Below are 14,837 nucleotides of genomic sequence, written 5' to 3'. Positions count from 1 at the left end.
TGCACTTGTTTAAGTGTTCATCAGCAAGTGTGACCACCTCTATAGAACCCAAAGTTTTAGCAATTTGCTCGTCCGGAGCATTCAGGGGTGTGAGGAAAGATCAGCAATGATCCTAGGCCCCGTTTACACCAGGGCGTATTGAGAACACGTGTCAAAACACAATATGTGCACAAATGCAGAACACGCCTGCGTTACCATTAACAGAACTGCATTTACATAGATAGCCGCCGGGAGTCTGTTTAAACTTGTAAAGCCGACTGTCGGCTTTACAACAGAAGCGATTCTGGCGACTTACCTGTCGCCAGATCAATTCTGTGTCCCGTAGAAGGGGCCGCCGCACACCGTCGCCGTGCTTCCCGTAGGGGATTGAAAGGGACAAAGACCGCTGCAGCAAGCAGGGAGTAGAACAGATGCGCAGAATGGTGGCTGGGGATTCTGATCTAATCCATTTTATCGATTAGTTGTTTCAGCCCTAGAGTGCTTCCAAGTTATTGCTGCCTGAGGTGGTTCTAAAAGCTATTCAATCATTTTGCACACATTGCTTCTCCATTTTGGCTTTATGTTTAAAAAATAAATAATGACACTGTAGTTTGTCATTTTGTTGTTGTTCATGAGAGATTGTATATACCTAATTTACAACCTGCTAAGGACCAGATGATTATATTGTCTTGATCCGTAAAACCATAGAATTCAAAGGAAGGGGACTTTCTTTTTTACACGACCGTATCTTTGCAACGACTTGTGTAAATTAGGTGAATTGTTCCTTGTTTTATTCAGGACAAATTGGATTTTTTTTTTCTGACCATAATGAGTAAAGGGGGAAAAAAATTCTGTACAAAACTGCTATACATACCAATTAAACTGTCATGTTCCAAACCTGGCTTAGAGTATTGCCTATGACAATGCAGACGATAGTGAATATATCCTATATATTTATAACTTCTTGTGTTCCTATAGGATATTGAACAGCACTGTATAAAAGAATACTTACCAACCAAAATGACATATCAGCTAGTGAGATATGTGCCCACCTACTGTATGGTGGTTGTCATTCATGGAAAAAACAACGAATAATTACAGAATACCTGCTTTATTCTTGTGTGGTGTGAAGTGCTGACCATCAATAGGTTTATGAATAATCTTGGAGTATTGTGAGCTTTTTATCACTTGAATATATGGCTGAAAATGCCGCGTTAGTGTTAAGCCTATCACTGTACAGTTACAGCACAGCAGATGCTTCTGTATTTGAGCAGATGGTGTGTATGTGTGGGTGGGAGGAGGAAGCATGCAATTTCAGTAATGAATGTAAAAAGGAAATTAACTGAATATATGCTTGTATGTTTACTATGCTTGGATTTGGTGTAAACAGAACATGCTATGATTGTGCAGGTGGAAGATTCATGAGGCCTGCATGCTGGCCTTGGGCTCAGTGAAGTCTGTGATTATAGATGGTGTTCAAAGTGGACGAGTTCAGTTTGACATGCCTGGCTTCTTAACTGGTGTCATTCTTGCAGACCTCAATCTTTCAGGTAGGTAACTTGCAGGTGAAGTAATATACTATCAAAGCAAATACTTTACCATTTTTTTTTTTTTTCCATCTCTACATCATGTGCCAACATTGCTTTTAGCAATGTTTCTCATCTGGCCCTCAGGGCTTTCTGACATTGCATGCTTACAAAGAGTTCTGTACTTTGTATAGCAGTAGAAATCGGAGACTAAATAGATTAATACTAAAAACATCAATGTACAGGTAGCCCTCAATTTACGCCAGGGTTAGGTTCCTGAGGGAATGGTTGCAAATAGAAACCGATGTAAATTGAAACCCAGTGTATAATGTAAGTCAATGGGAAGTGATGGAGTTGGGTTCCCGGCCTCTCTCAAAAATGGCATAAGTGACATAATACATTATATTTTAAAGCTTTGAAATGAATGTTATGAATGCTGAAGAGTATTATACACAGTATAAAATAACCAGACAATGCAGTATGCATCCTCAAATGAAGTTTTAATGATCAAAAAAAGGAGAGAGCGTGAGGAGACAGCCACTGAAGAACCTCCATATGTTCAAGTGTACCCCTGTGCCACCAGCATGCACCTATGTGCCTCTCTAGCACCAAGGGTACCCGTGTGCCCCAAGCATGTCTGTGGATAGTATCTCCAAGTGTGACCTCATCTCTATGTGCCTCCATATCTCCAAGTGTGCCTCCCAGTCTGTAAGTGTCCACAGTTATATTACTGAGAAGAGACCCTTTACAAGCCATTTGAGACTCTGTTCTGTAGCCACGTGGAGTTGTAGAGAGGTCCCCTGCATATCCTTCTGCTGAGGTCTTTGGAGGTAGGATATGCTAGACAGCGATGACTCTGCAGTGATTTCAATGGCGGTCACATGACCACCCCTATAAGGGCGATATTTTGAAACAGCGCAAATGGAACTGGCGCACACCAAGGGCTACCTTTTATATGTTTATAACATATCTGTAGTGGTACTGTTTGGAACTATCCAACTGCCAATTAGTTATGTTAGGCCCCGTTCACATTGAGCGATTTATCGCGCGATTTTTGTAGCGATATCGCTCATATTTCCGCACTATATATCGCTCTATGTATCTTCACCAATACAATTCAATGTAGCTGTTCACATCTCGTCGCTCAATGTCGCTCAATATCGCTCAATATCGCTTGTAGCTCGTCGCTTGTCGCTTCTACATGACCCTTTTTTAGAGCGATTTTGAGCGATATTGCTCCTGATTGCATACAGCCCAATAGGAAGATGTCGCTCAACGTCGCGCGATTTGCATGTCGCTCAGTGTGAATGGGGTCTTAGGCCTGGTTCACACCTAGGTATTTTTCAGCAGTTGGAAAAGCGCTTTTAAACGCCCAACACAAGAAATCCCATGATCTTCAATGGCCCCTGTTCACACCTGAACAGGAAAACGCCAAATGCCTGAAAAGGTACATGAGCTTCTTTGGGTGGGTAACAGCCAGTTTTTGCCCCATAGACTTGCATGGAAATGCCCAAAGAAGCATGTTGCACATTTTTGTACGTGTGTTCGTCCATTGCCCGCACTGTTTCTTAAGCTGCCAGTCAAAATGCGTGTCTTCATGTACGTGCGTACAAACGCATGTCAAATTGTGCATAAACGTGCAAATAACTGCACGCTGAACATGCGCAAAAACTATGCCGCCTAGGTATGAACCCAACCTCAGAGAATGCTAAGTAATGTGCAATGGTTGAGGAATGTTAAACACATGACATAACGTGTAAGTTACTAGTTTAAAATTTTTCTGCTTCCCTTTCAGTTTCTCCTTTTCTCCTGGGGCGCTCTCTTTGGGCTGCCAGTAGATTTACAGCTGCAATGTCACCAGAATTGATACAGCAGTTTCTTCAGGCCACAGTCAGTGGGCTGCATGATAACCAGCCACCCTCAGTAAGAATTTCTGCCGTCCGAGCTATCTGGGGGTAAGAGAATGTTTTCTCTTCTTTCAATTCAGAGATTGTGCCTTTTTTCTTTTGCTTAGTTGTCCATTGTTGATTTGTAGATACTGTGATCAGCTGAAGATCTCTGAAAGCACTCATGTGCTGCAACCATTCTTGCCCAGTGTGGTTGATGGACTTATCCACCTGGCAGCCCAGTTCACATCGGAAGTTCTGAATCTCGTAATGGAAACACTCTGCATTGTCTGCAGTGTGGATCCAGTGTTTACAGCCAATGCTGAATCCAAAATCTGTCCTTTCACAATAGCAATTTTCCTCAAGTATAGCAATGGTAAGTCATGTTGTGAATGAGTGAGTTGAAAGCACGCATGAGTGAGTTATCATTATTTTTTTATATATCTTAACTTGCTTAGTTTTGGATTTCAGATCCTGTTGTTGCTTCTTTGGCTCAAGACATTTTTAAAGAGCTGGCTCAAATAGAAGGATGTCAGAGCGCCATGCAAATGAGGCTTATTCCCACTTTGGTTAGCATAATGCAGGCCCCTTCTGAGAAGATCCCAAGTGGTCTCTGTGCGGTAAGCTCTTTCAAGAATTAAAATGAATGCCTATTGTCAGGGTAATGTAAAATACATTTGCATGTTTAGCCCCTTAGTGACACAGTTCCTGGGGCCTGGAGCAATTTTGACTTTTTTGCTTTCAGTTTATCCATAATCTAGGGCTGCAGCAAAATCTTATTTTTAATCTTAATATTTTCAAAAGCGAGTAGTTAGCCGATTATTAAGCTCGATTAATCGGATAAAAAAGAAAGGCTCCAGTGATGGACTACTAGTTTGTATTGAGATTGTAGTCCATCACGGGAGCAAGCTTGGAGCGGTGGAAGTAAAAAGAAGTGTGGTGTGCAATATTGTACATTATGCAGTGGCGCAATGCAGAATACCAGCAGCTATAAAGGAATACAACAAATCGCAGCAATAGTACATTATACTATAATGTACTATTGCTGGGATTTCTAGTCCTCTGTAGCTGCTTAGAATTCTCCATTGCGCTGTATATAATGTATTGCTGGGATCTGATGTATTCCTCTATAGCTGGTGTTATTGGAGAGGATGGGTATGCTGGTGGAATGGAGTGCAGGAATAGAGAAGACGGGTATGATGGTGGAATGGGGTGCAGAGGACGGGTATGATGGTGGAATGGAGTGCATGGAAGGAGAGGATGCGTATGATGGTGGTATGGAGTGCAGGGATGTAGAGGATGGGTATGATGGTATAATGGATGGCAGACATGGGGTATGATGGTGGAATGGAGTGCAGGGATGGAGAGGACAGGTATGATGTTGGGATGGAGAGGATGGGTATGATGGTAGAATGGAGTGCAGAGGACGGGTATGATGGTGGAACGGGGTGCAGAGGACGGGTATGATGGTGGAACGGGGTGCAGAGGACGGGTATGATGGTGGAATGGGGTGCAGAGGACCGGTATGATGGTGGAATGGGGTGCAGTGGACGGGTATGATGGTGGAATGGGGTGCAGGGATGGAAAGGACGGGTATGATGGTGGATTGGGGTGCACGGTGTTGGGTTCCAGGCTCCGGGGTGCTCGGGGCACTTACTGTCTGAACATTCCCTCCATGTCTTTGATCTGCTTTCTGCTGAACTCCTTGAACTTTGAAGACCCTCATACTGGGCAGCTCCCTCTTACCGTCCTCCGGGTCCCCCATCCGCAGCCTCCGGTTCTGCCTGGATGCCCCAGCCATCGTCTCCCGTCCCCCGGCTGACACCTGTCACGCTCACATCCCCGACACCCATCATGTGATCGCACCGGCCCGGCTAGATGCAAGGAGCGCCGGGATTGGAGGAAAGCCGGGGGCTGGATTGCGGCGTGGCGTTTGCGTCGCGCGGCTCGTGTGTGGAGCCACGAACAGGCAATTTAACTGATTGTCAACGTTTTCCATCGTCGATTTTAATCTGCTAAATCGAATAGTTCTTGCAGCTCTACCATAATCTATTTCTTCCTCATTCATTGCACCTACACAAATACTGTTTTTTAAAGGACAAAATGTGCTTTATTGTGACATATGCTTATATGAATTCTTTTTTTTAATAAAAAATGCAAATATAAATGGAAAAACATGTTTTTCACAACAAAAAGTAATTCCTAATAAGTTATTTTATCAGTCCAGATTTATAGGGTATATCATGTCTGGGATTTCAGTTTATTTTGGGGGTTATAGGTTACAATTTTAGAATGTGGCATGTTTTGTCTCCTAACTTTAATAGCCTCCTCGGCACTATATTTCCTAAAAACTTTGTATTCTGAGGAGTCAAGGTATTCTCCTCAGAGATACTTTATCACTTTGTAGCACACTGATCCGGCTTGTAGCTCCACAACACAGTGAGCTATAAGCCAGTTCAGTGGCTGTGATCACTGTGATTGGCTATCACTGTGCTGGAACCCCCTAATGTTTGCTGTTGAGGGTCTGCCTTGGACACCAAGGGACCCAGCAACAGTATTGACAACATTTTTCTTTGGAAATTTATGTTATACCTCCTTACAGCTCAGTGTGTTTAATATGAATATTAATGTGTTAGATTTGGGCCCTTCTTTATGAAATCCTGTTTTCAGGAACCTGATTGTAAATATAATAATGTTGTACATTTTAATGTAATGAATATTAAGTATAGGGATGTTCAGATACCAAGTACCGTACTCGATAAAGTACATGTAGAGATACTTTTCTAGCTCCAAAACTAGACTAGAGAAAAACTCAAAAGTTAGGAGGCAGCTGTCATTAGTAAGGAGCATACAGAGCTCCTGGGATTTGTGCATCACTGTTTTTAATGTATGATTTATTTTTTATATATTTTTTTTTTAAATAAATATAAGGGATACACCGATACCATTGTTTCAAGTACAAGTACTCACAGATTCAATTACTGATACATTTTTGTTTATTGGCATGTGACCATTTTTCTAAAACAATGCAGACAAATGATTTCAGGACAGTTGTGGAGCACCAGAGCCAGGTCCCAGCTGCAACCCTGGTAGTTCTCATGAAAATGCCAAGTATCGGCACTGATATCTTAACATCCCTATGTATAGACCAATGAATTTGTTCCAAACACATGGTATTCTTTTTGTTGTAAAAGGACTAAAGCCATGTAGGTGATATTTGTAATACAGGAAACTGTAGCTGAGAATAGCCACTGCTCACATGTTTGAAGTACAAGTAACTGTGTGTGACCTTCTACAAAGCCATTAAAAACAATCTTGCAACACAAAAGGTAATTAATTTGGTGCTGATTGCAGTTACTAGCAACACATACATTGGGGTGTACATAAACATACAATTTTATATTTGAAAGCAGTGACAGAAGTTGGATTTTTACAAAGATGTGTACTGTGTTACCACCTTTTTTTCTTTTTCTGCAGACTTCAATTGATATTTTGACCACAGTTGTGAGGAACACCAAGCCACCTCTGTCAGAGCTTCTTACCTGCCAGGCTTTTCCTGCTATTGCTCAGTGTACCCTACGCACAGACGACAATACCACCATGCAGGTACCCGTTGTAGTGTTGGTTTAGAGATAAAACATGGTATCTAGGGGCAGGGGTGGTCGATTATTACATAACCAGCATTGGCTGTGGAGTTAAAGCTTAGATCTTGTTGCATATTTTGTTTTCAGAATGGTGGTGAATGTCTACGAGCCTATGTTTCTGTTGCGTTGGAGCAGATTGCACAGTGGCACGATGAACAGGGCCATTCTGGTCTTTGGTATGTTATGCAAGTTGTCAGCCAGCTACTGGATCCTCGCACATCTGAATTCACTGCAGCATTTGTGGGGCGACTTGTCTCTACTCTAATTTCTAAGGCTGGGCGTGAACTGGGGGAAAATCTGGACCAAATTCTGCGAGCTATCCTTAGCAAGATGCAGCAAGCTGAGACGCTTAGTGTCATGCAGGTATTACCACACATCTTTGTCAGGTCTATATAGCCATTGTATGCACTTCTGGGAATTGCCAACTTTTTTTTTTTTTTTCCTCGTAGTCTTTGATTATGGTGTTTGCACATCTTGCAAACTCTCAACTGGAGCCTTTGCTTGAGTTCCTTTGCAGTTTGCCTGGCCCAACAGGTAAACCGGCCCTAGAGTTTGTAATGGCAGAATGGATGAGTCGACAACATTTATTTTATGGCCAATATGAAGGTAAAGTCAGGTGAGAGAAATTTGTTTTAGAGAATCTGAATTGTGTTTTTGTTCATCTATAACCTCGATTATGTTTTTAATGGTAGAATAGTGAACAACCTTGAAGACCCAACACATACGTTAATCGTGATCTTTAGCTGCTATTTATTTACAGCTCTTGCTTCATCTGGTCTTCCAGCTACTGTAGTGGGGAGGTGGTTATCAATTAGCAGGTTGACCTTCAATTGCTGTCTGTGAATTACAGTTTGCGTTATCTCTCTGTATTGTACATTTTTTGCCCTCCTAGTTCAGTGGCTTTGTGCAAGATACTCCAGTATGGCATTACAATGGATGACAAGAGACTACAAGATATTAAAGTAAAAGGAGATGAAATATTTGATATGGAAGAAGGGATCCGTACTAGATCGAAAACATCCAGAAGTAGGTTATTTTACCCATCTGTGTGGTTTATTTCTGAAGGTCTCTGGCTATTTTTGTTATATGCCTGTTATATTCTCTTTTCAATATATTTTTCCATAGATCCTCAACGTTTTACAACCATACCCCTACTGGTGAAGATCTATAAACTGATAATTAATGAGCTGTCGAATGTAATTGAGGCTAATGCTACAAGGCAGACTGAAGAGGAGTGGGCCCACGGTAATGGAGGTAAGATTTCTGCTATGGGGCAATTTGTGACTTGCCTACATTATGTGCCACAGGGGTTCCCTCTAACCTCTGTGTAATTACATTTGAGGGAGGAGTGTAAACGTGCATGTGCACTGGTATCTCCCAGCCTCTCCTTGATATATCTGCTATTTGATAGCCACCCTTAAAGAGACAATGTAAACAACTTACATATTTGCTGGTTAAAACACAGAAACATTTAGTATTTTAAATGTTTAATTGCAGTGTTTTTCCTTTTGACTTGCAATGTGCCCTCTGAACTTGCTAGAAAATGACTATTTCAAGGGACTTGGCTTCCTACCATAGTGCCTCCCCCGGCTGCTTTTATGTTGCAGCTTATAGAGGAGTGAAGTGTAATACTATGAATCGCTTGAGTAACAGCTCTGAGTCTGATGTATCTGCTGCTGACATCACAATCCAAAAATGAGGCACTGACCAGCAGTCTTAATGTCTACACAAGGGAGGCGTTAGTGTACATAACATGCTTAGCCAATTGAGGAGTTTAGATGGAAAAGATGCATCCTAAAAAACTTCAGTAAAGTTTCTAGGACATACCTCTTACATCCAGCTCCTGCACTGCTGCCTCAGCTATTATCAGCATTTACTGGCTGTCAAAATGACAGCCAGGAATTGTTTTGTATCACACAGCAGGAGTGGCTATCAAATGCCACTTCTGTTTAAATGACCAGATTGGCAAGTGTCCTTGAATAAATAAAGTGTAGCAGTCTATTTTTACGCTGCATTTACTATTTGTTTTTTTAATATTGTCATATGGATTACGCAGAAAATATTTTTAAAAAATTGTCTAAGAACTTGTTCCTTCAGCTATGTTCTTCAGATTTCCACCAGGTTTAGCAAAGAGTTGGAAAGAAAAGAGTCTGCAACTCAGTTTGCTATTTATTTTTCTGTAAACGTTGGGGCCGAAACAACTAATCGATAGTTGATAATAATTGATACTGAAAATCGTTGTCAACGATTAAGAGGGTTGCACAGCAGAGTCCCTCCATTCGGGTCTACGGAGAAAAGTATGCACAGAATTGACTAAGGACAGTCCGCATTGCCCACAGATCTGATGTCTGTTATTGGGGATACATCCTACTACGGTAGGGCAGTTTGGATTCAATTAGTTAAAGGTGTTGTTATGCTTTTAAAACTGACACTAAAGTGCCAGAAAATAAGGGCTACCAGTTTTACATCAGCTTTTAATAGCTTGATACAAAATTAACAAGATATGGTATGCAATACCAGAGCATCAGCTATAACAAAAACAAAGCAATAATGATTTTGACTGTACTAAACTTATAAAAATGCGAGTGCTTGGGTTCACAATGAAAACATTTCTCCCATCATTAAGCAAGTATCATTTGAGATGACAGTTGTAAGATTATTTCATGCTGGTTCATTTCAGATGATGCAAATGATATGTGGGAAGATGAAGATGATGAAGATGAAGGTTTGGCTGGGCAACTCTTATCGGATATTATTTCCAGCAATAAATATGGTAACGCCATTCATTCTGCACAGTACTTGTTCCAGTGTTTAACCTGATACAGCCACACAATGTATTTATAGTCAATCAAGCAAAATAAGTTGCCTTTGGTTGCTGTACAGGAATAGTTTTTGAATCAGCTTTTCTTGTGGTGGTGCTGAACAATAGGACATTTTTTTTTTTTACTTGATTTCTTTGTCCTCTGAGTTGAGGGATGCTGAAGACTGACCCATACACTCTGGATCATTGCCCGAGCAAGCAAAAAATGGTTGGTTTTGAAGACTGTCATATCATTTTTGTAGATATCTTAATAGTAAATTATAGTATGTAAAAATTATGTATGGATAGAAACCTGTTAAGTGCTGTTTCACCACTAAAAGTTGTCATGCCTCCAACAATAAGTACCCCCTAATTGTGTGCTGATGTTGAATGCTAATTAAAATCTTTAGTAGTGAATGTGCTGTATATTACTAGAGCATTTCTTCTTACTTTGAAATCACAGAAAATGCATTTGGGAAAAATTCCTGCTCCTTCTGTACAATTCCTGACCACTTGGGTAAATGTTTTTTTAATTGTTTGGCAGATGATGATTATTATGAAGATGATGAGGAAGATGACCCTGATGTTCTCAAAGACCCTTTGTACCAAATAGATTTGCAGGTAAAACCTTGCAGATGGATTTCTAGAAAGTAACCTGGGAAAATGTCTGCTTATGTTATGTGTATGAAGTGTAAGCTGTTTTGTTTGTCTACTGGGGGACACAGGAATTTAGTCATTCTTGGACATTTCTGTTTTACTGCTGTTTTCAGCAGTTTGGCACACTGGCAAACAAATGTTAAGACAGCCCCATATAACCCTGTTTTCAACCATCATGCTAGTGTCCTATGAGGTTGGATGCTTTATTTTATATCTATTTTTACCATCTATTACCATTTTTATTTATTTTATCAATATTCTTGGTACTTGGATGTTTTTCTCTTTATTTGAGTTGTTTAATGTATTGTTGGAGCTACTCTCTATACAAAAGCTACCTGGATCGGCTAATCCTTAGCATTAGCTTTAGAGGCTGTACCTGGACTCAAGTTTGAGGGACTAGCCTGAAATGTGACCTTTGGCACTGGTCTCTGCTTGTGGCACTTTCCATACCCTTAGGTACTGTGTTGGTTAACTCCAGAGCCTTCTCTAGGTTCAGAGACGTCTGGTGTGACCCAGTTTCTGATTGCTCACTATTTGAGTAAGTCCATGAACTGGGTGAAGACTGGAATGTGGCCTATAGGCTCTGGTCTCTGCTTGTTGCATATTCCAGATATTGATGTAGTGTGTTAGCTGCAGAGTGGTCTCCACAGCCTCTGGGTGGGGTTATACAGGGGTTGGCTTAACATGTTTTTTTTGTTTGCCAGTGTCCAACCCTCCTGAAGGCAGCAGTATAACCCAAGTGTCTAAGAATTGTTATATCCTGTGTCCCTCATTGAAAAAGATTTTACTGTAACAAAATCGTATTTTCTCTGACGTTCATTGAAGGACACAGCGAAGAGATTGAAGATCTGTAACCAGAGGGTTATTGCACCACTGGCAGGTGCCCTTCAATGAACACAGAGAAAATGATTTTACAGCGAGTACAAAAATCCTATTTTCACAATCCTCATCACCTACTTTGGTTACACTGGGCACGTTTTGTTTAATGCGTCAAATACAGTAATGAACAATATGCCCCATTTTGGTGTAGTTATGCAGGTAACCCTAGCACATAAGGTTGGAAATAGTTGCAGAAGCAGCCCATGGAAAGTTGCCAGCTAGGTTGGAATGTTTTTGCTGAAGTGCTACTGTTCTTTGCTGAAATATCAATAGTAACCCAGTACAGCAGTTGTAGAGGTAAATGGGAGCTTGCCCAGTGTTCTGGTGAAAAGGAACTTTGGGGTAATTTTAAAATTGAAATCATGTATTGTCATTGTAAAGTCTACCGTAAAGCAGATGTCTAACTCAAAAATCTATTTCTACCAATGCATCCCTCTATGTACGATGATTAATAATAACATAGACATGTCAGGTGTAAAATGCTGGGATTTTGTAATACTTTCACTTGCAGAGCATTCACTTCCTGCTTTGAAAGGGCAAAATTACTTCAGTTTACCAAAGCAAAGCACACTGGGATTACCTTTTATCAGCAGAGCATTGCTGGGAAATCTCATCTGTAATCTCACAAGATCTCAGGGAAAGGCATTTTCCTCCCTGAGATGATGTGCAAGGTCACATGTCTAGTCATGTGCCAGAAATCCAGGAAGTAAAAGGAGAACTAGTAATCTGCCCTTAGTAAACATGGCCACTGTCAGAAGACTGGGCAAGAAAAGCGAAATAAGATATGCAAAGAATACAAAGCCTGCAATTATCTAGAAGTATGTGTTTGTAGGTTGTCATTACTAAACATTTCTAAAGATGTGTTTGTTGTTATTTTAAAGATATGGGTAAAGGTATACTTTTTATATAATGTTTTATGAGGGATATTAACCCCTTCATGACTGACGACATACAGTGTACGTCGCCAGCATCGGGGCTGTTTAAACAGACTCCCGGTGACTTTTGCGATCTGCACTTCAATAGCTTATTTCTAGTTTAAAGGTGACACTGGGGGTCTTTTGGACCCCCAGCATCACCTTAAAGAGTACCTGTCACCACCATCTGCTATCACATGGGGGGGCTTGTAAGCATGTGTAGCAGTCAAAGTAAAGTTTAAAAAAACAAAACAGTTTTTAAAATATAAATCTAATAATAATAATAAAACATTTTTAAAAGTCCCCCGCGAGCACGCGCGTCGCCACGTAAACACGCCTACGTATGAAAACGACGAACGCGCTACACATGTTGGGTATCACCGCGCACGCCGGAGTGAGAGCAATAATCCTAGGGCCAGTATTTTGGGGTATTTCTAAATTGATGACCTGTGGGGGCTTTTAAAGTGTCTTTTATTGACTTTTTGGGGTACTGCAGTTTTTCGCCGTTTCACGGTCGCACGCAATCTGTAAACTGTGCATGTTGGGGATCGTTTTACTCGTTGTAACCTCATCTTTTATATTTCATTTAAAAAATGGGTAATTTGTTGTGTTTTGGGGCATTTAATTAAATTTGTCACTAAATTTTGGGGTTTAATAAGGAGTTGCGCTAATATTGCGCAACATAAAAATTTTCAACTACCACCATTTTATTCTATAGGGTCTTGGCATTCAGAAAATATATAATGTTGGGGGGTTTTACGTCATTTTCAGGCCTAAAATGTGGAATATAACATGGGTGCAAAAATTGAAAAAAGGGCCTCAGTCATGAAGGGGTTAAAGTAAAAAGCTCTTCTGGTACACAGCTGACTCACTGAATTTTTCTTCATTTTACAGACGTACCTGACAGAATTTCTGCAGCAGTTTGCCCAGCAGCCATGTTTTTCTGCATTCTCTGAACATCTGAATGCCAATGAACGTCGAATTCTTCAGTCAATCGGCATATGAGAAGTCTGGACAAAAGTCTATTGAAAGAATTTGCTCTGTGAAGTTGCAGCCCAGCACCAGGATTACGCTATGACTTGAAAGCACTTGCTGGTTGTATTTTTTGACAGACTGACCTCCAGTGATGTTTGAAAAGGTCTGTTTTCCATTGACATTACTTGGGGCACAATTTCACTCCATTGCCATTCATCAGTAATTGATCATGTTGGGACATAGCGAGTGGTACCAAGTATGACAGTGGGTTCGCTGTCGTATGAAAAGCTGTTACGCAATCTGCCGTGCAAACTAGACTGATTTTACTCTTAACACAGAAATGTGTCAGTCATCAGCATTTAGCTGTTTTGGTCGTAGTATGTTAGTATTCTAATTCATGTGGGTGATATCCCACTTTCCTTCCCCTCCCATATTCAGACCTTAAAAACACGGTGCCTTGTATGGTGATGCAGAGAGTAGTTATGCACAATTGTTCAGGGCCAAGTCAACCTCTGCATTATACTGCTGTATCCTGGCCTTTTCCATCAGGAAGCAAGACCGGGAAAGCACAAATAGCAGAATTATCCAAGTTTAGCTGTAGTATTCTAGCGCTGCTAAGTAACATTAAATGATGCCTCAAAGGGCATATAGATAAGAAATCTGGGCGTAAATGAGAGCTGTGTAATCCTCATCTTAAAGCCTGCTGAGGGATGTGCATTTGTGCTAGTAGGATGTGTTTTGTAGGTACAAATCTCTTCACCACTGCATACAATATTCTGAACTGTATTTGAGAGAACTTTTAGTCAAAGTTAATGTAAAGACTATGCTTAGACTTTGAATTTATTTTCAGCCTAAACCACCAGTGCTGAGAAAACACATTCCTGAAGGATTATCTGGTCAGACCTGTTGTGCAAAGCTTTCAGAACTATCAGGTTCAGAGAAATGTACAATCCAAATGAATGAAGCAACCATTCATGAAGTCTACTAATCATGTGAGATACCCAAGCCTCAACTCTAACTCAACGTTTCACTTATAACATAGACAGTTTTGAAGACATCTAGTGCGGTGTTTTTTTTTTTTTCCTTTTCTTTTGCAAAAAGACTCTAATAGAAATCACTTAATTAAAATAAAATATTTGAATTTATAATGCATTAAGTTCTAAACATGGTATTATGTTGTCTTAGCAATCAGCTTTGATTTGTAGGCATAAAGATAATTTCAAGCATTCAGTAACAGTCACGACTAAAGCTGGCCATACACCTTATAATTATCTGCAGATGTTCTATGGTCAGATGGAAAAGGTGCAACAGATTCCTCCATCTACACTTAATTGTGTGGATGGAGGAATCTCCACCTGGGCCAATCTGTTGCACTTTTTCCATCTGACCACAGAAAATCTGCAGATAAATTGTAAGGTGTATGGGCACCTTTAGTCAGTTTTACCCAAATTCCTCCTGCTGTTGAATTGAAAATCATATCCATGCTGAGCTCCAGAATTGATAAGTGTAGTCATGGCACCAACAGGAACCTCTATATACTTTACAAGCAGTGACTACGTCCAATCAGATCATTTCAG

At 40.6% G+C, this 14,837-nt stretch overlaps 1 protein-coding gene across 1 annotated transcript in view; it reads left to right on the top strand.

Moving 5' to 3' along the window:
* Positions 1–14,349, top strand: part of IPO9 (importin 9) — a 33,768-nt gene extending 19,419 nt beyond the window's left edge. The window contains exons 12-23 of the mRNA XM_018556888.1: positions 1,390–1,529; positions 3,301–3,460; positions 3,541–3,767; positions 3,863–4,011; positions 6,869–6,997; positions 7,123–7,398; positions 7,485–7,651; positions 7,928–8,061; positions 8,161–8,280; positions 9,716–9,808; positions 10,380–10,456; positions 13,180–14,349. Coding sequence (XP_018412390.1) covers positions 1,390–1,529; positions 3,301–3,460; positions 3,541–3,767; positions 3,863–4,011; positions 6,869–6,997; positions 7,123–7,398; positions 7,485–7,651; positions 7,928–8,061; positions 8,161–8,280; positions 9,716–9,808; positions 10,380–10,456; positions 13,180–13,290 — 1,783 coding nt within the window. The 3' untranslated portion in view covers positions 13,291–14,349. The remainder of the gene's footprint in view (positions 1–1,389; positions 1,530–3,300; positions 3,461–3,540; positions 3,768–3,862; positions 4,012–6,868; positions 6,998–7,122; positions 7,399–7,484; positions 7,652–7,927; positions 8,062–8,160; positions 8,281–9,715; positions 9,809–10,379; positions 10,457–13,179) is intronic.
* The last annotated feature ends 488 nt before the right edge of the window (positions 14,350–14,837 follow it).

Source organism: Nanorana parkeri, unplaced genomic scaffold, assembly GCF_000935625.1.
Source record: "Nanorana parkeri isolate BGI_ZX_2015 unplaced genomic scaffold, ASM93562v1 scaffold257, whole genome shotgun sequence".
Classification (NCBI taxonomy): domain Eukaryota; kingdom Metazoa; phylum Chordata; class Amphibia; order Anura; family Dicroglossidae; genus Nanorana; species Nanorana parkeri.
Note: the sequence above shows the minus strand (reverse complement) of the source record. Positions and strands in the feature narration are given on the sequence as shown.